Source organism: Lathamus discolor, chromosome 5 (genome assembly GCF_037157495.1).
Source record: "Lathamus discolor isolate bLatDis1 chromosome 5, bLatDis1.hap1, whole genome shotgun sequence".
Classification (NCBI taxonomy): Eukaryota; Metazoa; Chordata; class Aves; order Psittaciformes; family Psittacidae; genus Lathamus; species Lathamus discolor.
Window position 1 is genome coordinate 34,360,992 of NC_088888.1, and position 27,728 is coordinate 34,388,719.

Consider the following 27,728-nt stretch of genomic DNA (forward strand, 5'->3'; position numbering starts at 1 on the left):
CCAAACTTCATATTTAATTTAAAATGACATCAATAAATACGAGGAGTGCAAAGAGCTCATCAATAAACAAATTCAAGTGGAGGCATATATTTTATTTCTTCAAGGAACTTCGTAATTACAGCTTTGTAAACAACCTACCTGGGAACAGGAGGTCTTTTTAGAGTAAGTTTTGTCTTATCTAATACAGAAGACCTTAAAAAAGAAGGTGTAACTGTTTTGTTAAGGAATTAACATTAAAAACAGGTTAGAATTTTAATTTTGGGTATTCAGTTTTTTAAATTAAAAAGACATCTGAGTAGTAATATGGCTTTGTTCCTGTACCAAAATGTAGACATTTAAATATCACAACCTAAGAAAACGTTTTTGATCTAATGCATACAGTCATAGCTATTACAAAAAAAGTGCCAGTGTGGATTTATGTGGTGGGTGTATCTTTTCTGTTCTCTAGCTGACAATACATGACAGCTATAAAACATGCCTGCCAACATCTGAGATCTCTGAGAAGGTTGAAAACCATGAAATATGGTCTTGAGCTTTCCAAAGGGACAGGGCAAAAGCAAGCAGGGGCAATTAGCACACAAAGAAGCCAGCCACCACGTTCATCTCTGAACTCTGAGCCACCATGCTCATCTCTGAACATACTTCATATTAGAAGTATGAGCTGAATTCATGCTTCTAATAACATAGGGAAGTCCTAACAAACTCAGTGCCACCCGTGAATCACTGTCACGAATCATTGCTGGCTACAAGCCAGGCAGGCTGTGTGGCAGTGCTGACAGTTAGGTGGCTGCTCAAAAGGTCTTGGGGGACTCCAAGCAGCACACCACTGGAGTGCCACTGAATGCACATCCATCAAGTCCAGGGCATCTTCTCCACACTTGCCCACAAAGTAACTGGCAGACCTACAGCAGTTCTATCCTTACAACTGTTTGGTAAAGCTCTGAGCTTAGTCCTCATTCGAGCATACTGAGACAAAATTAAAACCATAAACTGTACATGTAAGGAACAAAATCATTTGCTGTCTCCCATCCTGAGGCAGTAAAGAGTAATGCAAGTGACAGCAGGGAGGCTTTTTAGAGCTAAATTTGTCTTCACTAAGTCATAAGTGACCTTGAACAAAAGATTTTGAAGGAAACAAGACCCTAACAGAAAAGTCTGCTGAAAAGCTGAGGGATGGAGGAGGTAAATTATGGTTTGGCTCGATTCCTGTTACTCAGGACCATGCAGGCACAAACAGCAATAAATTTAAACATAAAGACAAGCGTTTATGGCTGTTAAGTGCGGTCAGACCCCAGCACTGTCTGAAGAGCCTGTGGGACATCCCTGCCTGGCAAGACCCAAAGCCAGAGCGGACATGGCCACGGGCCATCAGCAACCATCGGGAACCCCACTCAGGGCCAGGGAAGCTGCACTGTAGCACCCCCTGGGGCCCCTTCCCACATCCATATCCTTGGGTCTCCATGGATTGTCCCATGGGCTCTTACAGCTGTGTGTGATCAGATCAGTTTTATATGCTTGATGCCCACCGCGAGGCACCCAAATCAGCATCACAGCCCATCTGTGCCAGCTTCACAGGTTGCAGGAACCAGAGGGCTGCCTTTTGAAGATGCTGGGTAAGCCAGCTCATGTCATAGACTCATAGAATTGCTTGGGTTGGAAAGGACCTTAAAGATCATCCAGTTCCAAGCCCCTGCCATAGGCAGGGACACCTTCCACTAGACCAGATTGCTCCAAGCCCCATCCAACCTGGACTTGAGCACTGCCAGGGATGGCACAGCCACAGCTTCTCCCGGCAGCCTGTGCCAGTGCCTCACCACCCCCACAGTAAAGAACTTCTTCACATCCAACCTAAACCCCCCTGTTTAAGTTTGAACCCATTACCCCTTGTCCCATCACTGCAGCCCCCGAATAGCGCTCCTCTCCAACATCCTTGCAGCTCCACAAGCTCCTCCCCTGCTACCACCTCCCCGCGCGTTGCGCCTGCAGGGCCGCTCGGAGCCCTCCAGGGGGCGCTGCCGCGGCGGCTGGCGGCCTCTGCGCCGCTCTTGGCGCAGGCCGGGGCCTGCCCCGCCGTGCCGTGCTGGCAGAGGAAGCGGTGCCGTGGCAGCCGCCAGTGTTGCCGCCGTAGTGGGGCTACCGGGCCGGGCCTGGTCATGGAAGCGAAGAAGATGAACCTGCCGCGGGGCCCCGAGAACCTCTGCTTTGACAAGGACGAGTTCATGAAGGTGAGTGAGGGCTGCGGAAGGATACTGGAGGCCCGGGGCGCCCTGAGGCACTTCTTGAGGCGGGAGGTGGCGGGTTCACTGCGGGCTGAGGTGGGTCCGGAGCCTTGCTCGGGCACTTTTAACTCCACCACGGCTCTTTCCCCGGGCTGAGGCCCCTGGAGGACCGCTGTGTCAGTGAGGGGGTCCGGGCCGTTTGCAAGGCCGGGCGGCTTGCACCTCTGCTTTTGCACCGAGCAGGACTTGCCTCTGCGAGGTTGAACCGGAACCTGAGCGGCGGGGCGGAGGGGAGGAGAGAGGATGGGACGGGAGGAGAGGCCTGTCCGAGGCGTCAGCCGCGGGGTTGAAGCCGGGTAGCGTCTGTGCCTGTGGGCCGGGCCGGTGCTGCGGGTCAGCTCCTGGGGCAGACCGCAGGCATGCTTCCTCCAAGTCAGCCTCTGCGTGCTTCGAGGCTAAGTTGCAGGTAGACTGATAGCCGGCATTCGGGCCTCATTGCTTGGAGAGCTTAAAAGTAGTTTTTAATACTATATTCCAGCATGTGTTTGGGTTTTCTTTAAGAGTGTACAAGGAATGTACAGTCCTGTGTTTTGGAGAGCTAGTCTTTTAGGTACTGTGACCCACGACATGTGTGCTTTTGGGATTAAAGACCAAGATTTTGAAGCATTTAAAACTACTTTGTTAAATAGCGTTTTTGCCCCCCCCCCCCCCCCCCCCCCCAAGCTTTAGTTTGGTCAGCTCTCTGGCATACAGAATACTTTATTTTGGAGGTGGGGAGGGATGTGTTCCTGGTTTGAACTTTTTACTTACATCCTTATCTCTTTCCTGTTTCTTTTACAGCCAGATTTTGATGTTGATCACTTTGTATCAGACTGCAGGAAGCGTGTGCAGTTGGAAGAGCTCAGAGAGGATCTGGAGCTCTATTACAAACTCCTTAAAACTGCTATGGTAGAACTCATAAATAAGGACTATGCAGATTTTGTTAATCTCTCAACAAATCTAGTAAGTGTTATTAAATTGTACTGTGTAGTTCAGACTTACTAGTTTAGTAAGATTTTTAGTTTTCGTATGACAAGTATGTGGCTTTATTTTGGCACTGTCATCTTAAACTGTGACCCCTTGTGACTCCCTGAGAGAAACTGAAAGACAGATCCTGTAGAATTCAGGTACTCTACAGAATTGCTGTTGGTCTGTAGTAAATGTTTTAGATGAATGCTTTTTGTCTTGAAAAACTAATTCACTAGGAAGTTAGACTTCAGACAACTTTTTTTTTTTCAAACTGCCAGCAGTTGTAAAATTGAAGGAAATAAATCATTAGAATAGTAATTCTGAAGGATTCTTATAGAAGACTTTAAACTTACTATACAATCAGTATATCTTTAAAAAAATACTCAAACAAACAAAGCAAAACCCAAAACAAAACCAAAAAACCCATCAATATATTTGACTGAAAATTGTGATTATTTTCATATTAAAATGTTTTGCCCGCTGTGTCTCCTGTGCTTTCATTCCCATTCATCCAGGATCAAATTATACAAGTTCAAAGACTGAGATTTACCAATTTTTTTTATGGGAAGAAAAATTTCCATAGGTCAAGGAATATTGTTTTTTTTGGCTTTGTGTGACAAGCAGTCTGATGTCTTTATGCCTGTATATGGGGTAATGTATTTGTGCATAGCATTTAAAACTGGAGACTATAAAGGGGAGGTATCTTTTGTCAGTTCTCTTTTAGAATCTGTAAAGTGATGTCTTTGTCATTAATTCACATATAAACTTATAAAAAATGTCATAAATGTTTTTATTATAATTGCTTTAGGTTGGCATGGACAAGGCTCTTAATCAGCTTTCAGTACCCTTGGGCCAGTTAAGGGAAGAAGTTATGGTATGCTCAAAACGATCATTGTACGCAGCTTGGTAAACCTCAGCTCATTTTCATATGTTGTAGAGAATGTCTTTTACTTATGTCACTAATTGTTAAACAAAAATTAATGACTTAGAATGGTAGTAGGAGAAGCATTGTGTTTTCACAATGTTGTTGTACTAGCACTAAATTTACATTTTCATGAAGATATAAAAGATGCCTTAAACATGATAAATGAATAAACTCTTGCAAGACAAGTCTATGGTGAAATATTGATTCTGTTTCAATATTTGAGTAACTTTTTAGTAGGTAGTAAATAACTCAGAAAAAACACAGGCCCCTTAAGGACTTTTTTTCCTTAGAGCTGTGGTTTAACCATAGAAGATCACCCTCTTGAAGGTGGGTCTTATTCTCCCACAGCGACTTGGTCTTTAGCAGAGGACAATTTTTGATCACCTTGGCAGCCAGTGCAAAGGGATGTTTGCTTCCTAGATGTGCCTTCAAAATATCATATCCTTGATGTCTAGAACAGACAACAGGTTCAGTTACCATAGATAAATATTTATTATGTGAAAAATGCAACTTAAGTCTGATTTCTGTCTTCAGTTTCAAGACATCAGCTGGTTTTATTGTCTGTTTCTGGGTGAAAGGTCGTTTGTTCTCAGTAAGAACACTTCCAGTCAAAATAATGTAACTTCTAGTGGCAGTACTTAAGGAACAGCTTATACTTTCAGTTATTTAGTCTTATTTCTGGCTTTTTCACATAGAGGGCAGTGGATATACTGTAGCTTTTATCGCTCCTATATTCCTAGTAATCCTCCTCCTGTTTTAAGTTAAGATTTTTGATTTAAGGCTTTTTTAAACCTTAAGTCGGAAGTGATCTTTACATAGTGACTTTCTCTCTCAGAGTCTTAAGTCTTGTGTCAGTGAAGGAATCCAGGCAGTAGATGACCGGATGACTAAACAAGAAGATATCAGAAGAAAAAAGGTATAACAGCTAAATTATTACTTTTAAAAGGTCCTCCTTAGGATGACTTTGGTTTTGCCACTAACCCGGAGAAAAGATAATTTAAAAAGTTTTAGGCTCTCTAGATGCACACTGTGCAGGATTTTGTACCTGTAAAAACAGATATTGACATTACGGTTGGAAGACAATTTTTTCTTGCAGTGTCTAATTGAGCATAAATGTTTTACTTTATTTGCCAAAAACATACGTTTTTTTATTTGACTGGCTTTTGTTTCTACTGTAATTGCTCATGTTTCTGTTTATAGTAGTATGTAAACTTGCATATTATGAATGTCATTGCAATATGGTAGTTTTAATTTTTATATGTGGGACACTAACTTTGTCTTTCTGCTGAATTTGGGAAAATATCAGGGATAAGAACATCTATGTCTGTGACAAAAACGTGTCTGCAGGGTTTTATGGACTTACATGAGCAGTACTTCAGGTGAGACATGGCTCAAGTATTAAGATGAAGGGAGAAAACTTACATCAGTAAAAAAAAAACAACAAACCAACAGACAAACCTAAAAAACTATCCAAAATATCTTCAGGGTCATTAGATAATATAAATTGGGACTGGGGTAATCCATGAAAAATTTTTCTTTAATTGCAGATGTGTGTCTTGAGACTTATTCATGTTATTCAGTCCGTTGAGAAAATTGAGAAGATACTACATTCTCAAGGCAGTAAAGAATTGTCCTCATTAGAGGGAAACAGGTAAAAAATCTGTAATACTCAGTTTCGCTTATAACTGATGGGACTAACTTTATTTCATGGTATTACTGTAGATAAGTTTACAAGCATTAGGATATATATTTAGAAATGTAACTCTGATGGAATAAGTGACTGTTACTTTAGTAATTTTGGAGTTTGTCTTCTGTAATCTGGTCAGTTGCACAACCTGTAACAGCCTCCAAAGTTCTGAATTGCAGTGCTTTCAGTAAATGTGCTTTTTGAAGTTGCATGCAATAATATTTTTTTTTATTGAAAGTCACTAATCCTGTCATGTCTGAAATATTCTCTACACTACATTTTATTCCAATACCATTTTTAAGTAAAATGGGAAATAGCTTTTCTTGTTTTCCCTGCTTTATGTATAACCAAAAGGACTGCTGCAAGAATAGTCTAAGGCAGGCAAGCCACACATGTAAAACTTCTGGTACAAGAAAGGTTTGTGACAAATTCCAACAGACTTGCAAGTTTTGTTTTTTGACAGCTTCAGGGAAAGAAGGGTAGGACTGCCTCTTTAGAGATAGCTGTCACATAACAGAAAGGGGAAACGAGAAACGAATCTGGATGGCGAAGAGCGCTTACTGCAGTTTCTGAGCTCTGTAAGGCTGACTTTTCATGTGACAATGAACAGCACTGCCATATAGAAGACAGTGCTTCATGCTGAGGCAAGATCTTATGTTCCTCTCACCTTTGATTCACCTACTTCATATCTTAATAGCCCCAAAACAACTATAGTCATTTTGTGTGTTCCAGATTATTATTACATGATTGCAGTAATTGTAGTAGTACCTATCAGGATTCCAAACATTTAGATTAAACCACAAAAATTGGGGAGAGCATTATCTAACTGCTGCAGATGAAACTGAGTTGATTTGAAAGAATCTATGTATTCCATCTTGTATCATCTCTTTTCTAGCTCACTTTTAACAGGACAGGTTCTAGAGAGAATTGCCACAGAATTTAATCAACTACAATTTCATGCAGTACAAAGCAAAGGAATGCCCCTTTTGGACAAAGTAAGACCAGTAAGTATTGCATAGTAGCCAACTTAACATTTGCAGGGTCAAGCAAAGCCAATAAAATTCAAAGACAAATTCCTGTTTTGACAGGGTTTTGTTGAATTAATTTATGGGTAAAAATGTGTTTCAAGAGGTAATTTTTATCAGTCAAGTAGAGGTATTGCTGCTTCTGAAGGTTTAGACTTTGTTTCCTAACTTTAGAACAAATTACTTAGAATAAGAGTAGGAAATATGACAAATTTTTGTCAGCCTAATGTATCTTGCAGTTTGCCTGTTTGATGATATTGAGGCCTAGTTCTAGAGACTGATGTTGGTTTTGTTAGCTGCAGTGTATAGACCAGAATATAAATGGAGTATTTCTGCAGAGTTGCTGTCTTGAGTATATTCAGGTTTGTCTTTTGAAATTTATTGCCAAACTGTGGCTGTTCAGCCTGGTACACTAATCTCTAATAGTCTGTCTGTAGTAACTACTGTCACAGATGAATTGATGTTTTGGTGGGTTTTTTTCTTCTATCCATTCATTGGAAAGAGGGAAGAAATGAAAACTTGTGCTGAAAGGTAGATATTATGGAGACGGGGTAATGCTTTTACTGGGTTAGCATGGAGCTGGCATTCTTGATTGCTTTTGAGCTAGTAAGGTAGTTCATAGTGCCATTTTTTCATTATATACACATGCCTGTTGGCAGTATAAACATGTTTCAGCTCAAGACTTCCATGGTACCGTGCTGATTCATGGACAGTTTACAAGAACATTCTGGCCACTTTGTTATCAGACATGGATAATAACAGGAGTAAGTATGAGCAGCAGAGTAGTATTCATGGTGAGAGAACCTTTGTTACTCTGTTGTGTGGCTTCCCTTAATGGTGCTTGCCAGGACTTCTGTCCTGTACTTTGTGTTGGTAAGGTCATCAGATTGTAGGTTTCATGACTAGTCAGCGGTTGGGTTACTGACTTGGCATGTTTAGAACAAATTCTGTGGAATTGTTTTAGGATGGATGAACGCAACAGCATGCAAAAGGGCAGAGAATAATTTTGACTGGTTAAATTGGTAGTTCAACTGTAACTACTAATGTGTGTTTCTGAACTTGCTTCAGATACACAGTTGGAAGGACCATCTTGGGCTAGCAGTGTGTCTGCAGGTAGGGTAGCAAGGAGTTGGACCTAGTGGAAGAGATGTAGCAGGAGATCTGGAATAAGGGTTAGCAAAAAGAATGTATGTTGACTGAAGCAGCTGTTTGGCAGAAGCCAGAAGGAATCTAATGACATCATTTTTTTTGTACCAGTGTCACTCAATGTCTTTGGTTTGCAGTAATTTGACAAGTAGTGCTGGAAACACACAGTCAGGTTTTGAGTGAGGGATAAATGCCCCAGTTGTTATCCCAGTGACTTACTGTAAAGCTGTTGTATGTTATCACACATAGTGGTTCAGTTGAACAAGGAACATTTATCAAAATTTCAGGATAAAGAGGACTTTAGATAATACATAATTTGCAACATACAGAGGAAAATACTTGCCTTTTAACTTACTCTAATAAATACTTTGTTAAATAGTATCAGTAACCCACTGAGCTTGTGCTAGCGTTCATTTCTTGCTAACACTTAATAAAACTTGTGCACCTTTCAAATGAAAATAGCAAACTGAGGTATTTCCGGAAGAATTTACTTCAAAAATAATGGCAAGGCTTTGTTTTTTATTATTATATTTGTTTCTCTTCATAGCGTATAGCTGGAATAACAGCTATGTTGCAGCAGTCTCTGGAAGGGCTGCTCTTGGAGGGCCTTCAGACTTCAAATGTTGACATAATACGTCACTGTCTTCGCACTTATGCAACAATTGACAAAACACGGGATGCAGAGGCTTTAGTTGGTCAAGTGCTTGTAAAACCTTATATAGATGAGGTAAGATAAAAACATGAATCCTAAGAAAATTAATTGTTTTGCAAACATGCTTATTTTTCCTGTTAAACTCCAGCTTTCATCATGAGTTTCAAAATGCCTTTGAGGAGAGAGCAGGAGAACTGAGCCCCAACACAATGTCACTTTGTTTGTTGTTGCTATTTTAGAAAAAAGGGATTCTCTTTCTTACCTATGGAGGTTTTTTTTGGGCCAAGAAGTCCAAAAAGCAAGCGTTAAACCAAGCATATGACTGCAGTGAAATCCAATTTATTCTGGACCAGGGTGCATCTGTGGGAATTGCACCAGATCTGGGGCTTGCATTTCTCCGTGGCTGGCTCAGTAGCAAGCAAATGCAGCAAAAATAGTTCTTTGTGCAATGTCCTTTCCTTCCCATTGTCTGAAGAAGCAGTTTCTACATTTTCTAGCTGTTCCCTGTGACAAAACAGTATGTCTGATGCCACCTGAGCTATATGTCATTGTCAGTAGGATGTTTCTTTTCTGCTGCTGGGAATGAAACATTTAAAATTTTCCTGAGTTTATTTTGTATACATACAGATTTATAAAGCAAAACTAGCTCCTGGCTTTGGATGGGAGAGGGAGTCAACTGGTGGTTGTCCTCCCCTTAAGGACAAACTTCCTTTGGGTGCTTGCTAATGCTGTAGCAAATGCTTTAGTGGGGGCCAGGTCATCTTTCCCCCTCAGTTTTCTTAGTGCCTGTTCTTTCCCCACTTCTGCACCATTCTGCTTCTTTATGTAGCAAGAGGCAAAAGTGTTCAGACAGGTAGAAGAATACTAAGAAATGTAAGCTATTGTTCTCGTATTGTCTAACTATGATCTGCCTTCTCTTTATGGCAGCAATTGTCTTTGTTCACTGGATATGGGGTACTGTCCAGGCAAACTACTTTGCTAGCTGCATTAAAGAGTTAGCATTTTCACGGAAGATTCTTTGCTACTGGCTTACCTGCATGTGGGATTGAACCATCAACATCTAAATTTAGAAGAGATTTATGACTTTGTTCTGAGATTCGATTAGCTTTTCCCAGTCATGTATTTACTTTCACGGACTGCTTCAGGCATCAGTGATGTATGAAGTGGGTGGGGAGCCAGACTAACATTTAAAAGTAAGAAACTCATTCCCATTTTTGGGGCCAATCTTCCCAGCTAGAGTGCTGCATTAAAGGAAGTAATAATTCAAGCTGGCAAGTTATACTTGGAAACTGTATATAAAAAAGTAATATACTGAACTATCCCAATGTTTGGCTTACAGTGGTAGGAGTTTTGAAGGACTAGATTGTGAGTCTTGCATTACAGTATTTTATATTAGGTTTTCTGGCATTTAACATTGAACTCTTCCTGGCAGGTGATTGTGGAACAGTACGTTCAATCTCATCCTAATGGACTTCAGTCTATGTACAATAGACTATTGGAATTTGTTCCTCATCATTGCCGTCTCTTGCGTGAAGTAACAGGCGGAGCTATTTCGAGGTAAGTATCTTGTGGTTTCTTTTGATTTCACTGAAGTTACAGCAAATATCATACACTTTCAAAATGCTGTGCATAATTAGCTTTGATGTACAAGCCACCTATCTGGCCTTTCCTGAAGATTCACAGTCAGGTTTGATTTCTGGCTCATATCTGTGTTTTTTTCAAAACAGAACACTGAACAGACTTTCTGGGTGCTGTGGCCCAGACCTTCAGAGGAGGGACAGAGAATCCTTTGTTTCAGTAGTAGAATTTAGTATTGTTCATAGTACAGTGTGTCAGATACCTTGTTTTTTGAATCCATGAAATATGATTGTTCATTTCATCCAAGCAGAAGGGCATAATAAAGCTATTAAAAAATACAAGTTCAAATATTACTGGGTTGTTAGTGCGCATCAGAAGAGTGTGCGTGGTCCTCAGAGGCTTGCTGGTATTTTGCATGTACTAGAACTACAAGTTTAATTGATTTGTACTTTCAGTGTCTTCTCTGAAAGTGCTTAATTCCTTATGCAATTAAATTGGCTGGTTTTGAGGGCTAAATAATTCAGGTCCACTGAATTGTATCCATTTATTCGTCTGTTTGCAGGCTGGTTAATATAGTAGCCTCTAGGGACTGCAGAATTACTTTTTCTAATTAGTCATCCATTGCAGAGCTTTTTATGACTCTTAAGTTTTACTAACATTTCAATTCTTTTAATCCCTCAGCAAGTTACAATCTTTCTTCTTAATAATGGAATGATTCTACGTTGTACTGTGATGTACTGAACTGGAATTAAATGCTTGTATCTCTTCTGCTCTCAATTTATAAATTTTCGTAAGCAAGGTAGCTTTTAATCTTTTGCTTTGAAGCACAATGTCATGTATAAATACAGAGTGGAACAATTATGAAGAAGTTCTGCTTCTTTCCATTGCATTAGTTGCATTACTCGGTACCTCTTTGGAGTTGTTGAAATACACAAGTAAGAATAGGAGTTTTCAGCTGAAATGTAATCATCTTCCAGAACACACTTGCAAAATATATAACTGATAAGATTCTAAAGCACTTTGAGAGTTATAAAAAATACTTTGCATTTGCTGAGACTGTGGGATTGGATAGGAGACCTCAAAGGAAGAATAAGGGAATTAGCATACCTACATAGAAAAACTTAGTTGCATCTCGTCTAATGCAGTGCATGTCTTTTTAATTAATCCTGCCTTCACATATAAGGCTGATGGTAAAATATAATCGTGGAATAATTGCTATTTTATTTCAGTGAAAAAGCAGATATTGTTCCTGGATATGATTTCTTAGTGAATTCAGTGTGGCCAGAAATAGTACATGGTTTAGAAGAGAAATTACCATCACTGTTTAACCCTGGAAACCCAGATGTGTTTCATGAGGTAATATTTTTTTTTTTCATTTGTGATTCCTTTGGCATATACAAGAATTGAATGAGTTATGTTCTCTAGGGTTTCTTTTCCTTGCTGCTTTTTGTGTAAATTCATATTGTTGTATGAGGTTATCTCAAATCACTTGATTTAATTTTCATAGGAATTAATTCTCCCCTCGAGTTTACCAGGAAATCTCATACAGGAGTTACTGGAAACCACTGATCATGTGAATTTGGTCTTAGCATTTGTTTTAGGAGTAGGTGTTCCTTCTTAATTGTAGAATTACAGCGTAAGTGAAGGTGGGAGGGGACAACTCCAGTGTTCGCCCAAGAGTAGGACTTCTGTATAGAAAAGGCTCTAATGGTAATGCAATACCTGAGTTACAACTTGCTTTCTACTGTGGTTGGTTAAAAAAAAATTTGTTTCACTTGCTTGTTTTAGTTTTTGCTCTCTTTCAGTACTGCAGATTACGTTGCGATTAGAATCATGAATTAGCTGATAGAAACAAAAGTATTTGGAGGCAGTATGATAAGGTTTAGAACGTAAAAGATGTATTTTCTGTGGTATTGCAATTATGAAGCCAGGTTACATTATAAAATGAATTTAAACTACTTGTCACTTTTATATTTTCATCATTGGCAGCACTGCCCTGCCTCTAGAAGATCATCTTTTACTAATGTTGAAACAGATTCTTGGTCCGGTATGACGATTGGCTGTGGCAGTACTTGATTAGTGTGTCACAAGCATAAAATACGAGCTTTATGCTCTTCTTCATGTCCTGTCTGTCTGTATTGAACAGGATTGCTGAAATACTTGATTTGTATTTTATTTTATTTTTTTAAACTTGCCGTTTGACTCATGATTACTGTGAAACCTTTTCTTTTCCTTTATTGCCTTTGGCAGGCAATAAAAAATAGTGTGAACGAAAGAACAGTAGGCAGGTCAGAACAGATGACTTAGAGAAATGTTAGATTGCTGGTGGAGGTGTCTAATGATTCTTCTTCCTGTGTTCATGCAAAACTGCTTTCACCTAAATACTTGTATTTGTCTTGGAATTTAAGATCTTTTCCATACAGATATATGAATAATTGAAGGCAGGCAGGTATGACAGTGAATGTTTGCAGGGCAGGCTCTGAATAAGAAGCAAATAAAATAGATGTTGAAGGAAGTTATGGTAATGCTGTGCAAATGACACTGTAGTATGTTCCCCCTTCCTGGTAAGAGTACTATGTTTCCCATACAGTTTCAGTCGCTCTTCAAGCTTTCACCTAATGCCCTGAATGCTGCAAATTGTGAGCCATGCTGGGTTTCTGTTGTCTCTGCTCTTTGGTTTACACAAGAATGTATTTTATCTGCAGAATAGCTCGGTTTGTTGTTTTAAATGAATTATTTTTGAAAGGCTGTGATATTATACTGATACCAGCAGTGACATTGTGTTTATTAAACAAACATAAAACCCCAGCATCCCCACATGACTTTCAGGTAAACCATGTAGTAGGTCTAAAGTATTTTCCAAACTGCTTTTGACTACTTAAGTGACTCAGAATCTAAACTATTAAAATTTTTTACCTAAAAGTCAATAAGAAGTTGACATGACAAATGTAAACATTTCTGTCTGAAGACTGATATTTCTGAAATAAGACAGGGAAAAACAACCATTTAAATTGTTTCTGCACTGCTGCTAAGCCAAGTAATGCAACACAGATTTGAGACAGTAATCTTCTATCTGTGTTTTTTAGATTAATAGAAATGCAGAAAAGTATATTTTTTCCAGGTTTATTTGCATATGTACATACGTATAGGTTTAATGCCGAAAAGTTTGAATATGCTGTATTAACTTTTGGGAGGTTTTTAGATATAGAGCTGGAGAATAGAAAAATTATTTTTTAAATCCTGGAAGAATTGAACTGGCAGTGTAAGCATGAATGTTAAATCCATGCACCATTTACTTATATAGAGTTTTTCTTAAAATTGTTTCATGTTGTTGTGCCCTTATTTCTGAGTCAGATTTGTAGATTTACAGGGTATGTGAAAAGAGTACTTCTTTTATCCCTGAACATTCATTTGAGATAGTTTAAGTTTAGATTCCTCTGTTAGAAAATTGCTCAATTTTGTTTCCCACTTGAAGTCAACAATTCAGTCCTAAAAGCTGAAATGGGAATGAGTCCTACAGTTAGTTCTCTCTCTTGGATATAATGTTATCAGTAACTAGATAAATGTCTCTTGAGTTGTCTTCTATTTTGAACATGAGTGTTAGGTCTCTTAAGAGTTTTTTGGTTTATATCGCTGACTAATACTTACGGTGACAAAGCATTAACAGCTTATTTACCTTTTTACATTGCTGAGTTTAATATCTAAGAAAGGAGGCCTGAAAGAGCACTAATCTGTCATTCATTCTGGATTTAGCTCCCATACCTTATATGGTTCCATTGTGTTATAAATACAGCCACTTTGGGAGAAAAGTCATTACCTAAAAGCTTTTGCGTGCATTTTCAGAATGCTGTCTTGACCCACCGAACTGTCTTTAAACACTACAACTGCCATGTCACAAGAAAAGTATGCTTAAATTATACCTTTAACAAAGTTAGGAACTTGCTGGCATACACCGCAAAAGCCCATGTCAATACATGTCGTGTAGCCACAGGAGTTTCTGAGAGCAGAACCTGTAAGCAGCAATTCAGGAGCTTTTCCTCAGAGTGTTCTGCTGGTTCGTAAGAAGCAAAATCACATCATTCACGTAGTGCTCTGGATTGTAGGAAGAGTCTTGCTACCCTGTTGCTGCTTTTACTGCAGAGAAACCAGAAGCACTGGGATGTTCAATCAGGCTTACTTCATTAATTCACAGTGGCATACTGAGCATGTACCATAGGTTTTAGGACTGCTTTGGTTTGGGTGTTTTTTAAAAGAAAGTTGCACGTAATCCAAACTTTTTCATTGCAGAGGTAGATTTTAGCTGTATTTTGATTCTAAATTGGTTTACATAGCCTTTGTGTTCTTGGCTTTCTGCTTTGTGTGTGACTTAATTTATTATTTCATTATTTTCGGGGTATTAGTAAGTTACTGTTTAGAGTAAGCCCACAGTGCCTTTGAGTATTAATATAATCTCTCTTTGCTTGCAACTGGCTTAACACTGTTTGTAAACATCTTATTAGAAGTATACAGTGGATAAAGTTAGTTTATCTGAAATTGAAATTCTTATGCAAATATTTGGTATTTGCAAAACATAGTTTTAGGCAAACAGGTCTAGAAATTCCTATAATACAGGTCCATATAACAAAAAAAATAGGCTTTCATTCTTGTGTTTATGTTTACTTTGGGATTCATTCCTGATTATTTGTTTGTTGTATGCCTGTTATCTCCTGTGACTGACTGTTCTTAGTACTGTGCAGCAGTGTTGTTCCACTCCAGTGACTAAGCTCAGAACTATTCATACTTCTCTCTGATCAGTTCTTCTTGTTCAGGGTACTTGAACAGTTTTACGCTCTTTAGAAGTGTCCTGCACTGGCTTTTCTTATCACAGAATAAGAGCTACCAGTTAATTGGTTTCGTTTTCACTGCAATCCATGATTTTAGCCTAGCATGATTAAGTGGTGGAGTTAGTGTCAGCCCATTCTGAAGTGTGGTTAACTGTAGTAAGTGTAATACAAGAGTTCTGCTGGATGAGCAGTGACTTTCCTTGTCTGCTGGGACCTGGTATGTGATCAGAATGCTTGTTCTCTGCCTGCAGAAGTACATTACTAGTATGGATTTTGTACGGAAATTTGAACGACAGTGTGGCTCCCAGGCCAGTGTGAAACGGTTAAGAGCTCACCCATCTTACCACAGCTTTAATAACAAATGGAATTTGCCTGTGTATTTTCAAATAAGGTTAGTATGTAATTTTTTTATTCACACTTTCAAAAGTAAAAGTCAATCACAGCGGGATGATCTGGCTTAGGGTCAGATCTCATAGTTCAGAGTTTCCCTTGTCAGCAAATTGTAGAAGTCAGACTAAGAATTTAATTAGTCAAGTAACTGTTTTATACATCTTTTGGTAATTGAGCAAAATCACAACCAGCTGCTCCTGAATATGTACTGCATTACACTGTTTTTGATGCATTACTCATAAGACATTCAGGAGCAGATGTAGGTAAGTCTTGAAATCTTGTTTCAAATTCTTTTTCTCCACTATCCCTGGAACTAAACTGTGTGTCGAAGGATGCTACTTGTGCAAATCCAGAGGAATACTTACTGTGAGAGAAGGAGTCTTTCTTCTTAGAAATACAGAATTAAAGGACTTGATAACTTACAGGTTTTCCAGATGTAGAATGTTTCTGACATTCTTTGTGTCTCACAGGATATACTCTGTGAAGTGCTGGGTCTTGCAACATGTCCTTCCCAAAGATTCCCCCTACTATTTCCTTTTCCTGAGGAGTTAAGTAATAAGTTTTAGGTTACTTTTCAGAACAGGTCTGATGTATCTGCAGCATTATCTTTTACATATCTTGCAGCTAAAAGAGAGCAGAGAAACCCAAGAAAGCCCCATCTTAATTCAAGTAATGCTAGAATGTTAATGAACAGAATAGAACGTAAACCATATTTTTAGAAAGTGTAGTCTGCGCATTTGATTTTAGGGCTGGTTACCAAGTCTCCAGGCAAGAAAGAGAACTATTGATGAAGTCTGCTATGACCTAAGTGTGCTGTGTGTGATCTGTCTTGGTCCAGAACCTTCTGAGGGTCTCTAAAGAAAGGGTAGAATTTCCAAAAGAGAGGGGAGAGAAATTGATTTGTGTATTTTTTAACCTGGCATTTTTTTATTGCGTGACTTTGTAACTGGCAATAACAGTACAAGCGTAGCCACATTTATCCAGTATCTTTAATCCAGAATAGATTTACATTATTGGTGAAAAATTTCATCCAGGAATCTGAAGTGCTGGAACTAGTATAAGTGACAGGAGCATGGGGCTGTGAGCAGAATCTTGGTGTTTTGGTGTTTCGTTGCATTTTGTGAAATGTAAATGCACAGTAGTCCCAGGCTCTGACATTCTGGTTTGATTTTTTGCTTGCACATTTGTTCCTTCGGCTGTGTAGTGAATTGATAGGAGGATCTGTTGCTCTGGGCAAAAAAAGGCTGATGTTCAACTCCAGTCAGTTTCTCCAAACCACTTAACTGTACAAATATTTGTGCTGGCCCAAGGGAAGGGGCAGGTGTACTTACTACAGTAGCAGTGCTGAGTGCAGAGACTAAAAATGTCTGTTGGACAGTAGCCATTATGAACCTTTTAACAGATGTATATCATTGATAGATGTGTGAGTCTGCCCTTTTTGTTTGAAATGTTTTGTTTGCAACTTTTCTGATAAGTGACCACTTGATCAAACTTTGATATTCTTGCTCATAAAATTGAAATGGACCTGCCGCATATTCTTTCTGTTCAAAAATGTTCTTCCCCATTAGGTGTTTTGAGCTTTGACTGATTAAAAAAAATTCCTTTAATCCAGGATTACTGTAAGTCTAAATAATTCACTATTTCACTGAATGGTTGGATAACAGCAGCTGTTTTATCTTTCACCAATTATTCCTATGTATAGGAATAATCTGATAAGTTTTGAAAGTGTCCATGAATTCTTCAGTGCACAGCTGTGAAAATAATGCAATATATTAATAATACATATATGAAGGAAGCTTTTTCTTTAATGATATGTTAATATCCTTACATCAGGATTTTTATGTATTATTCCCTGCCCATGGCAGTAGGGTTGGAATGAGATAATCTTTAAGGTTTCTTCCAACCCAAACCATTCTATGATTCTGTTATCTCACACTATGGCATTTAGAGTTAAGATAGTTGGGGGTTTTCTATTTTCAAGGATTTTTCTTTTTTTGATTACAGAAATCACACATAACAATCAGCCCTCAGTAACGCCTTACAAATGATCCTTTAAGGAACAGATAGATGTACAGGTGTTTCTTCTGTAGCACTGCTGTCTCAAACAGACCCAGTAACTCTTTCCCTTGCCATTCCTTAAATTACATCAGTACAACTGAGTGTGGAACTGTGGTGAACCCTACATTGGGGAATTTTTTTTCCTATGTAAGAAATATTCAGTAAATATTATGTTGTTAAAAATTCAATTCCATTCTCTAATCCATTTTACCATAAGACTTTAAGACACTGCTCTGTCAGTGGAAGTGGTGCATAGGCAGGAATGAGGTTTGATTTGAAGCCATTTTGCAACTGTTTCTGAAGTAAGTTTGGTTGCTAAACATGCATTAGGAGTTTGAACAAGAAAAGCTAGGTGGGCCACTGTTCTCATCTGGAAATGTCAGTTAAGAGGAACCCTATAGTTTTATAGGAAGTTTGATAGAAAGGCCTATATGCACATAAAAGCAAGAAAGGGGTAATCAGTGCCAATAGAGCTCTCTATAGGGGAGGTTAAAATGATAGCTTTGTTTCAGCATTTAGAGGGAAAAGCTGGTTAAAGAATTTTCTGCAGCTCTTGCCTGACAGTTTTTAGACGAGGGAAATGCTGTGTTGTTTATCCAGTATGCTCGAACTAAGGGAAAGTGTCAAAGGTTTCAATATTAACTTTGCTTGTACTAAAAAACCTGTGGAGGAAAGGTTTATTTTTTTTTTTTTTTTTGCTGTTTTAAAGGGTGAATTTTTTACAAAGGGGTTCAAAGGTATCCTGTGAGGAACTATTGATTTTTTGCCAGATACAGAATTGTTTGCAGAACCTTATGCCACTCTTCATTAACAAACATGTAGAAAGCTGAAGCCTCTGGTGTCATGTGACGTATCTGAAGGTCAGCCAAAGAAAGTGTGAGATAATTTGTTCACTTTTAGTTTAAAAACAGAAACAGAAAAAACCCAAAACTTCAGTTCTCAGGAAAGCTGAAGACTTGACACACTGTGAGCTATCATTTTGTTAATGTTTGCAATTGTGACCTTGATAATTTCCCAAAGTATCAGCTTCATATCTGCCTGTGAAATGTTAAAGGCCCATTTTCAAGTGTTTGAATGTCGGTCTCATTTATATCCCAATTTATGCTGGGGAAAAAATAACCATAGATGTAAAATCTGTCAATTGATAACACATTGAAATAATACTGAAATAAACATTGAAAAAATGTTTAGTCATCAATTTAAGCAATTGTTGAATTGTAATATTCAAAACCTTTCTGTCTCTCAGATTCAGAGAAATAGCAGGGGCCTTAGAAGAAGCACTTTCAGATACACTAGAGGAAGCACCAGGTAAACTTGCAATAATAGTTTATTGTGAAGGAAATGGTGATATAACTAACAGTGGCTGCTGTCTGTCGTTTGAGTATTAAGTAGTGACATGCATCCAGTGGATTTACATGAGATTTCTGTTTTCTGATGAACTTATTAAACAGTTCATAGGGAACTGTTTCATTTTTATAGAGAAGGCAATATGAGAGTATTGTGCTTTTTGTGATCACTTCCTAAAAATACCCCTTTTGGCAGTAGCCCTTCACATACTTGTGTAACTATCCTCTCAGTGCAAGAAGGAAGCAAATTGGCGTTTGGCATCCTCTTAAGTGACAACCAGAAGCCTATGCTGTGTTACTGTGGAATATTTTTCTTATTTAAGACTATGTAGAAGTGAAACTGGTTATCTGTTGGCAGTATATGCAGCATATAGGCTTGTTCTGGTTTCTCATATTGGTGTCTGCTCCAAAAATATGCATTGATTTATGAGCAGATGAGGAGATATGCACAGGAAGGATTACAGTGGAAGAGAAAATACGGTCTATTCATTAGAAGGATACTGTAATCAGAAAAGCTTAGTTCAGTTAACAGAGTAAATACGTATGAAGAAGGCAGCTAAGAGTTGCATAAATGTGTCTGTGTATACACACACATGCTCTCCGAAGAGAGACAGGAGAAAAAATCCTAATGGAGATTAAATGCATAAATCCTGCCACTTCAAGGCATTTACCTGGAGCTTGCAGACATATGCATTATGTCTCTAATTGTATGCTATAAAATGTTAGTGCATGAACTACTTTTAAAATACTTGATTTAGATATGGATATTCCTACTGTGTTTTAAGGAAATGTTTCTATTTCAGATATAACTGCGACAGGAGCAGTAGTTTAGTGCTGAGGGAGTATTACTGTTATGGCTGGAAAGCATGTCTACTAAAACTTCTTTATAAGACAGCCAAAAATTATCTTGGGATTGTTACCTCTTAAAGTAGATTATTTGGCTAAGCTGTTCCTGCCTTTGTTGCAGGCAAATTCTCATTTGTTGCTTTTGCAACAGTGAAACTTAATGAAATTTGAAATCTAAAGTAATGAAGAGCTAGTATTTTATGACTGTTTTAGACAGTGCTTAATAAATCCTCTTTGCTATCTTTGTGTCTTTTTGTAAGGCTTTTTTTTTTTTTTACCTTTTATTTTAATCTCAGATAATACAATTACACTGATTTTACATCTTCTAAGTATGTGCTTAGGAACTTGATCCTTGTGTGATTGTTTCTAGATGGCAGCTCATACTGTCTTTTGGCCACCCACATGGTCTGGACAAGTCTTCTGAAGTGCTGGTCAGATCAAATGTTTTTACCATTATTAGCACACCGCCTGTGGAAACTCAGTCTGCAGATTTTGGCACGCTACTCTGTGTTCATTGGTGAGGTAAGAGAGCAGCATGCTTGTGCTTTTGGTAATTGGGTATGTCCATCAAGAGACCTTGTGAAACAAAGTATGTGACCTCTTTTTAAGCGCTTTTTCCCAGAACTTAACATTCTTTACGAAGAACACTTTCTGCCAGTTGATGAGTTTGTTTTATAAAAAGCACCACTACAAAACGTGTTATTAAGCACAAATATGAGTGTTGCTGCGGTGTTACTGTCTGATGGTTATCAAGGCTGTACTTCCATGTATGCTTGAGGCTGCCTCTGCCACTGAAAAAAGTAGCCACAATCTTGGTTTTGTTCTTTTTGTGTGTTTACTCATTGATACAATGAAGAGGTTGTGAAACAGCCAGGTGAAAGCTTAACCCTGCCAATAAAAAGGGATAAATTAATCTAGATCAGTTGCTCAGCATTGAGATTATAAAATGCAAAGTTTTATGGGCAGCTGACTTGACATCAATGATTCCCTGCTTCTGAGAAAGAGAGGTTGTACTTTGCCCTTCTACTCCCTGCTCCCAGCCATACAAGCATGCCCCTGCTTCTTATGTCATAGAAAGACAGCATGATGGAATAGTTGTGATTTAAAGGGACTTCTGGAGGTCATTTGGTACAAATTCCTGCTCAAAACAGGGCCATCTTAAATAAGGTTTTTCAGACCAAGCCTTTTGAAGTTGAATTTTAAGTATATGCAAAGATGCCGATTTCATGCATCTATGGGAGCCCTGGTCCAATGACTGACCACTTTTTCTTCATATTTGGTCAGAATTTATCCTTGCTACAGTCTCTGTCCAGTGCTTCTTACTTTATCACTGTACCTCAAGGAAAAGTAGTTTGAGTTCATCTTATCTTCATATGCCCCTTAGGTAGCTGAAGACAGCAGTAAGATCTTCCTTTATCCTTTTCTTGTGACTCAGTTCTCTCAGCTAAATTGGCTCATGAACAGTACTGATAAGTACCAGAGTTAAAACAGAGTAGTTGAATGAAGTATGTGTTTGACAGATTTGCTCAAAATCATCCAACTCCATAGTGCACCAGAAACTGTTTTCAAAATAACTTTTTTTAACATAATTTAGGAATATCCTTTGTACGTGTGCCATTCTCATGCTGAGAATGTTACACATCCCTTACTGTTTCTCTTTGTCCAGCTTTAACTGCCTTCACTATTGCTAAGGTTCTCATCTCAATTTGATGTTTCAGGTTTCTGTAAGGCCTATTTCCAGTGAGAACACAAAGGAAAGCAAAAAATCTGTGTCAGCCGGTAGAAAGGAATCTTCTGTAAGCCTCAACCCCAGTGAGGAACAAGGGAATGGGTCTTCTTCAGAAAGTCAGCCATTGCCTTCTATATCTAGTACTCAGTTGGTATATGTTGCTGCAGATCTGGACAAACTTCAGGATCAGGTTTGTGCTTGTGACTTTACTTACAAAAGAGACTTTCTTATCTATGTATTCTTACTGTTTAGCATCTTGTTAAGGACATGAAATAGTTTAAAATAATGTACTGTACAGCTTTTTTTTTAATCTTAAATGCTAATACTGGAGTAGTCTAATGTAGAAAATATCCCCTGAAATAAATGGTCTACATTGTGTTTATTTGGAATAGCAGATTACAGAAAAATTACTTTAGTTATTTAAACTTTTTATGAGTAGCTGCTGGACTTAACAGCTAGCCAGAATAGTATGTTTCTGGTCATTTTTGGTGGAAAGTGTCACTGTGCCAGAGTCTTGCCTTTACTAGTAGAATCTCTGTTGCAACTTGGAGTGTGGTGCAATATTCAGCTTTAATATTATGCTCTCTTTTAAATATTTACAGGTTTTAATCTTTGAGGTTGAAAGAAGTTTTATCGTCATGATTGTACTTTACTTATGGTCCAGAATTTGGAAGAGAGATGTATTGCATTAATTTTCTTCCAGTAGGGATGACTTCTGTGTATTTTTGGTCAATAAGGCTCAAATTTCTGTAATTTGTGAAGTATTCTTGTAGTACTGGTTTCCCATAAATGCAGTAAAAATATAGGAAAGAAGGTGTCTTTTGATGCATTGGAGGCATAGAATGTAGGAAAAGTAATGAAAATATGTTTATAACATGACTGTATCTATTTGTTTTGGTTTTTGTCTTTTGTTCAGATTCCTGACATCTTAGAAATGGTTAAACCAAAACTTGAAATGATTGGCTTCAAGAATATGTCCTGTATTGCAGGTAAAGCTGAGAGGCTGAATTCAGTTTCCGTCCCCTTTCTCCCAGATCCACTCTGCCAGCCAAACAGAATCACCTTTTACACACAGTGTCATTATTTACAGTGGAAAAAAATGAAAATACTATTGGTTTTATTACTTGAAGCTTGCTTTAGGTTTAACTTGTTAAATAGACGCTTTCTTCCCAGGCGTGGTTGGACAGGTTTTTGAGCAACCTGATCTAGTGGAAGGTGTCCTTGCCCATGGCAGGGGGGTTGGGACTAGGTGGTCTTTAAGGTCCCTTCCAACCCAAACTGTCCTACGATTCTGTGATCTTGAACTGACATTTTGAGTCTGGAAAATGTTTGATTAAAATTGAGAGTTTGAAGTGCCCTTTTTTTTTTTTTTTTAATGGGAAACATGCAGCCTGATTTCAATCTAGTAATTAAAGCCAAGCATGTAGCTGGTTGAGTGAACTGTTCCCTGACTTCAAGTAAAGCCAGAAGTTCTGTGCTGTGAATTCCACTTACATCTCTAAATTGGAATTATTGGTAGATGTCCAAGTCCATAAGAGAGGTAGGATCTTGTGCATGTCACCCAGTCAGTAGACAGCCTGTTGTCCATCACAACTTGGAGTATGCTGCAGTTGTTCCATAGGGAATTTGGATACTGTTGGCAAGAATTTCACAACCACGGTTTCTGTGGTAGGTTGGAGCCTTTTGATTCAAGCTCCTTGCTGCATCGATACTAAAAAAAACCAGGCAAGCCCAGACAATGATACTTTTTCCTTCCCTCCATCTGTTTTTCTGACTAAAGAGTGGTTGATGTTTTAAAAATGGCTGGTGTGTATTTAGGAAGCATTCTGTATTTGACACCAGCAGACATCTAGGATAGTGAGTGAGATTGGGATGATAGTGGGGTTCACATAATTTATGTTGTGATCGGGCAGGGTAGCTCAGTTTAAACTTTAGCATTTTTACTTTAATAGGAGCCTTGGAAGACTCAAAAACTTCCTTATCAGCCTGTGTGCCTGCCTTGAATAACAGGATTATCCAGGATCTCAGTGAATCCTCCTTTGCTTACCTGAAGAGTGCACTGGAAGTTCCAAGGTTATATAGGAGAACCAATAAGGTCAGTGCTAGTTGCAGATACGAAAAAAGTCTTGGAAAGGCCAATGCTAAGAATGTTAAGCAGGCAGTACGTTTATGAGTTCTTCCGGCCTGTTCATATCTTCTTGACAGTCAAGAGCCCTGTTAAATACTTTGAGATAATTTAGTGATGTACTGTTTTACTTCATTGCAAAGGAAAAGAAATGATATTTTCAAAATTTTCAGTAGGGTAACATTGAAGGAAGGGCAAGGAGTAGAACTGTTCATCTGCAAGAGGAAAACGGTTAAAGAGGATAAATGTGTTTCTCTTATGTTGTATACCGTGAGATGCAGCACCTACTGAGCGGCAGGCTTCTTTTGTCTATGTCAAGAAACTTCTTCCCAGTGAACTAGCTGCGTGGATTTGATTCAAGAACTATCTTGCACAGAAAGAGCAAGATGTGAATAGCTAAAAAGAGTAATTTTTTGAGAAACTAAATAAGTAAATGTTGAAATATGATACCAAAACCAATTGTCTGTCTGATCTTGGCTTTTTCTGACACTGACTTGCCTTTGCCAGTCTGTCTGCAGTCATGTTGGTAGTTAGCTTGTTATCATCCAGGCAATAGAGAGAAATTTGGTTAACAGGAACCACAGAGTACTACAGCCTTGCCTGATTTGAACACACAAATTCTAAGATTTGGAACTCTTAAGAGGTTAGTGATGTATTTCAGGTGTTAGAGATTTTGTGTACCCTGGGTGTGTTCTGTTGCTTTGCAGTGCATGAAGTTCACCCAAGCTATGTGTGGATCATCCATGGAGAGATGAAGCATTCTGCAACCAAAATGAGAAGAGAAGATAGGGGATACTAGTTATCCCAAAAGTATTCCTCTGGAAAATATACTGAGGGAGCAGGATGGCATAAGAACAAAATAAAAAATGTTTTCTGTTTAGTGAATTATAGCATAAAATAGTAGGTATTTTCACATAGATATAATAGTCTATAGTGGACACTGAGTCTGTTCAGTTTTCTCTGAAATTGGCATGATCAGAAAGTGCATTTAAGATCATGCCCTGATAATAGGAGTGGCTAGCTAGCACATGGATCTCTCTAAATGCTTTGGTGATTTTGAACACTGTTCTATGTTATATCACATTGTATAACACTACTAAATGATTTTGTGATGGTGTCTTTTCTATGTATGATGACCTCTTCATTAACTTATTGTGAATGAAGTACATATCTCTTTGCTTCGGTGCAGGCTTAGGATTTTATATATGTGCTAGAATTTGCTGTTGATGCTTTCAGTAAGTAAATTACTGTTTCTTTTTCCCCACCTTGTTTCCCTGTCATCTACCAGGAGGTGCCAACTAAAGCTTCACCTTATGTTGACAGTGCTCTTAAGCCCTTCTACCGACTGCAGAATGAATACAAAGGTACATTGAAGCAGCCCATGATTCATCAATGGCTGGAAAGTGCCCTCTCTGAAAGCACACAAAAGTAAGAGGAACCATGCAGAGCATTGTTGGTATTAATTGAAAACTCCAGTGTTCATTGAATGGGCACAGGAAGAATACCTAAAGCACTATGAATTAACTGTAAAGAAAACAAGACTGTACCCGTCTTCTGGCAGGGTGTGTTTCTTCATATATACTCTGGTGTTGCTTATTCAGCAGATGAAAAGCGGGACAGATACCTGACTTCTGCTCAGAGCTGTGCACAGGGCATTTGAAAAATTGTTTAGCTCTAGTAATGCAACAGTGAACTAAAAATGTGCATGTTGTTTCAGAATTGATGTTAAGACCTTAACCTCGTTATTCGCAGGGAACAATGGGTGAATTTTCAAGAAATCTGAGTTCTACTTTGTTTTGACTTTTGAAATGTATATAGTGATTTCTCAGGGTCAGTGATGTACTAACGTGTATGAAGTAGTCTTTTCTGTAAAAGTGAATTTTTTTTCTTTCTCATCTTCCTTAATTTAGGTATTATGAAACTGTATCTGATGTGCTAAGTTCTGTTAAGAAAATGGAAGAGAGCCTAAAAAGATTGAAGCAAGCCAGAAGAACTGCAACTTCAAACCCTGTTGGTACAAATGGAGGCATGAGTGATGACAACAAAATCCGACTGCAGCTGGCCCTAGATGTTGAATATTATGGAGAACAAGTAAGTTATGAAAAACAAGTTTGTTTATTATTGTTACTAGTTTTGGAAGGGTGTGAGAGAGGAAAGAGAAGCTTGACTTAGTCTTTTGGTCTTGAAAGCTTTGTCACTGTGAGTGGGGGGGGGTGCTTTCTTTTTTCACATCTGTATAATGCAAGTGACTTGAGACTTTGGTGATTGTAGATCCCACTTGAGTAATGCATGCTTTCCTGTCCTTATACAAATGCAAAACTTGTGCTTAGTGCTCGGAAGCAAAAATAAAATACACTGTATGGACAGATCAGAGGGCAGGGACCTTCCTTAGCTATGATCATCTTTATGACCCTGCTTTTGTTTGCCTTCTCTCTGGATATTTCCAGCCTTGACTTACTGCAGAGTAAAGGGTCTATTCCCAAGAGCTTTAAAGATGTTAGCCTTACTTGTTGTTCTGAGTAGCTGTAAGTTCCTTTCAGTGCCAAATACAAAACCTTAAATAACAAAATAAATAAGAGAAGTAAACGTTCCAGGAAATATGTGCATTAGCTACATGAAATTGTTTAAGAATACTGTTTTGCACTAATTTATTTCTGAGAATTATATACAGAAATAAACAACATTCCAAGTGCAAGTTTGTATCATTAGCTGCCAAGCAGTTGCCATCGGTCTTGTTTGTGAGCAGATTTTGTTGATGTATTAAAACAGGTAGATAAAGTCTGCCTGTGTATGAACAGATGCTTTTCACATATTTGGGACTTGAAGGAGATTTGGGTGGCAGTGTGGAAATCTTACTTATTATTTGGCAGGTTTTGGCTGGGGCTGGGCTTTTGTTCTTTTATTCCCATTATATGCACTAACATCACTGCAAAGTGAATTTAAGCTGAACTGGGGTAGGCTATTCATGATCACTTAGGAGCTGTTTTGGTACATGTGAACATTCCAAAGAGTTAGTTCCAGCAGCAAGCACCTTTTTCAGAATTATTTCATTATGGTTTTGTTATGGATCCAGGTTTTCCTTTTTCACTGCATGCTTAGTTTTCTCAAGGCCATATTTTCCTAACTGTCAGAGCAATAGATTTCCTGAGTAAGGAAAGACTCACAGCAACCTATTTGTAGAGTTGTTCTCATCCCCAGGGAGGTTGAAGCCTAGAACCATAGGCTCTTGCACCTTTCATCACCATGCTGTTGGCTGTTCCTGAATATATTCATGTTTATCTTTAAAATTTTGCCCAGAAACCTCATCTGAGGTTTGAAAAAATTTTGCTTGAAATCAATGCATTAAAAACAAACTTAGAGCCAAGTTTCTCTTTCCGACTGTTCACTGGACAACTTCCAGCTGGATTTAGTTACAGCTTGCCTAGATGATGGTTAAATATTTCCCTGCAAGACACTACATTAACTGTAAAGACTTAAGTGAGCAAAGTTGGCTACAAGTATCTTTTCATAGCATGCACTATATGCACTTGTGAGTTTTTGCCACATATCAATGCAGGACAAATCATGTGTTTTGCTAAATGTTTTAAGTAGAATAATTAGTGAGCTTTTGATATTTTAAAGAAAATTAATGTATGTTCTGTGTTTTCAGATACGAAAGATGGGACTGGAAACAAGCAATCTAAAAAGCTTTTCAGCACTTACAGAGCTGGTTCTAACTGCCAGGGATCAGGCTACAGCGGAACAATCCTAGATATTTTTGAAAACATGTGACTGAAGATAAACAGTGTCCCTAAAAGAAAGAGAATTTAACTCTTCTTTATTTTACCAAATAAAGTAGCAATGAAGTGCTTCCTAATGTATCTCAAGCAGCCAGTCTGCGCATCTACTTTCAAGATAGGCTTGTTTCACCAAGACTGAGCATTTACCAGAGTTTTCCATTATATGGAAAGCAGTCAGAAGTTCTGAACTTTCTACTGTAGAATAAAAGTGGAAGAAAATGTGGGGTTTTTTTTTATTTTTGTTGTACATCCTAAAATGTAGAAGAATGAACTTATATGATGAAAATAATATGTAATAAATTGTCTTCCTAACTTCTGGTGTCCCATACGTTTTTAATTCAAATGGATTCATTGATGGCTGTCAAAACCTTTCAAAGGACTTTATTCCAGCT

At 38.3% G+C, this 27,728-nt stretch overlaps 1 protein-coding gene across 4 annotated transcripts; it reads left to right on the forward strand.

Moving 5' to 3' along the window:
• The first annotated feature begins 2,011 nt into the window (after positions 1-2,011).
• Positions 2,012-27,648, forward strand: COG2 (component of oligomeric golgi complex 2). 4 transcript variants are annotated; one of them, XM_065680311.1, is made up of 18 exons: positions 2,017-2,225; positions 3,060-3,221; positions 4,036-4,101; positions 4,988-5,068; positions 5,700-5,803; positions 6,735-6,843; positions 8,558-8,737; positions 10,095-10,219; positions 11,470-11,596; positions 15,315-15,454; positions 18,758-18,819; positions 20,074-20,225; positions 21,422-21,622; positions 22,349-22,421; positions 23,385-23,527; positions 24,846-24,985; positions 25,468-25,648; positions 27,207-27,648. In XM_065680311.1, the coding sequence occupies exons 1-18, from the start codon at positions 2,154-2,156 to the stop codon at positions 27,306-27,308; spliced, it is 2,220 nt and encodes a 739-aa protein (XP_065536383.1). In that variant the 5' UTR covers positions 2,017-2,153; the 3' UTR covers positions 27,309-27,648. The 4 variants fall into 4 exon arrangements, with proteins under 4 accessions (XP_065536386.1, XP_065536383.1, XP_065536384.1 ...); XM_065680312.1 differs by lacking the exon at positions 2,017-2,225 and having other exon boundaries at positions 3,190-3,221; positions 4,036-4,133; XM_065680313.1 differs by lacking the exon at positions 2,017-2,225 and having other exon boundaries at positions 3,190-3,221; positions 4,036-4,121.
• Positions 27,649-27,728: the final 80 nt, after the last annotated feature.

Excerpts from the sequence above, each read along its gene's own strand:
- COG2 (XM_065680311.1), top strand. The coding sequence starts at position 2,154 with ATGGAAGCGAAGAAGATGAACCTGCCGCGGGGCCCCGAGAACCTCTGC. Across the intron at positions 11,597-15,314 it reads ACCCAGATGTGTTTCATGAG|AAGTACATTACTAGTATGGA; the intron begins GTAATATTTTTT and ends CTCTGCCTGCAG. Across the intron at positions 23,528-24,845 it reads TATATAGGAGAACCAATAAG|GAGGTGCCAACTAAAGCTTC; the intron begins GTCAGTGCTAGT and ends GTCATCTACCAG.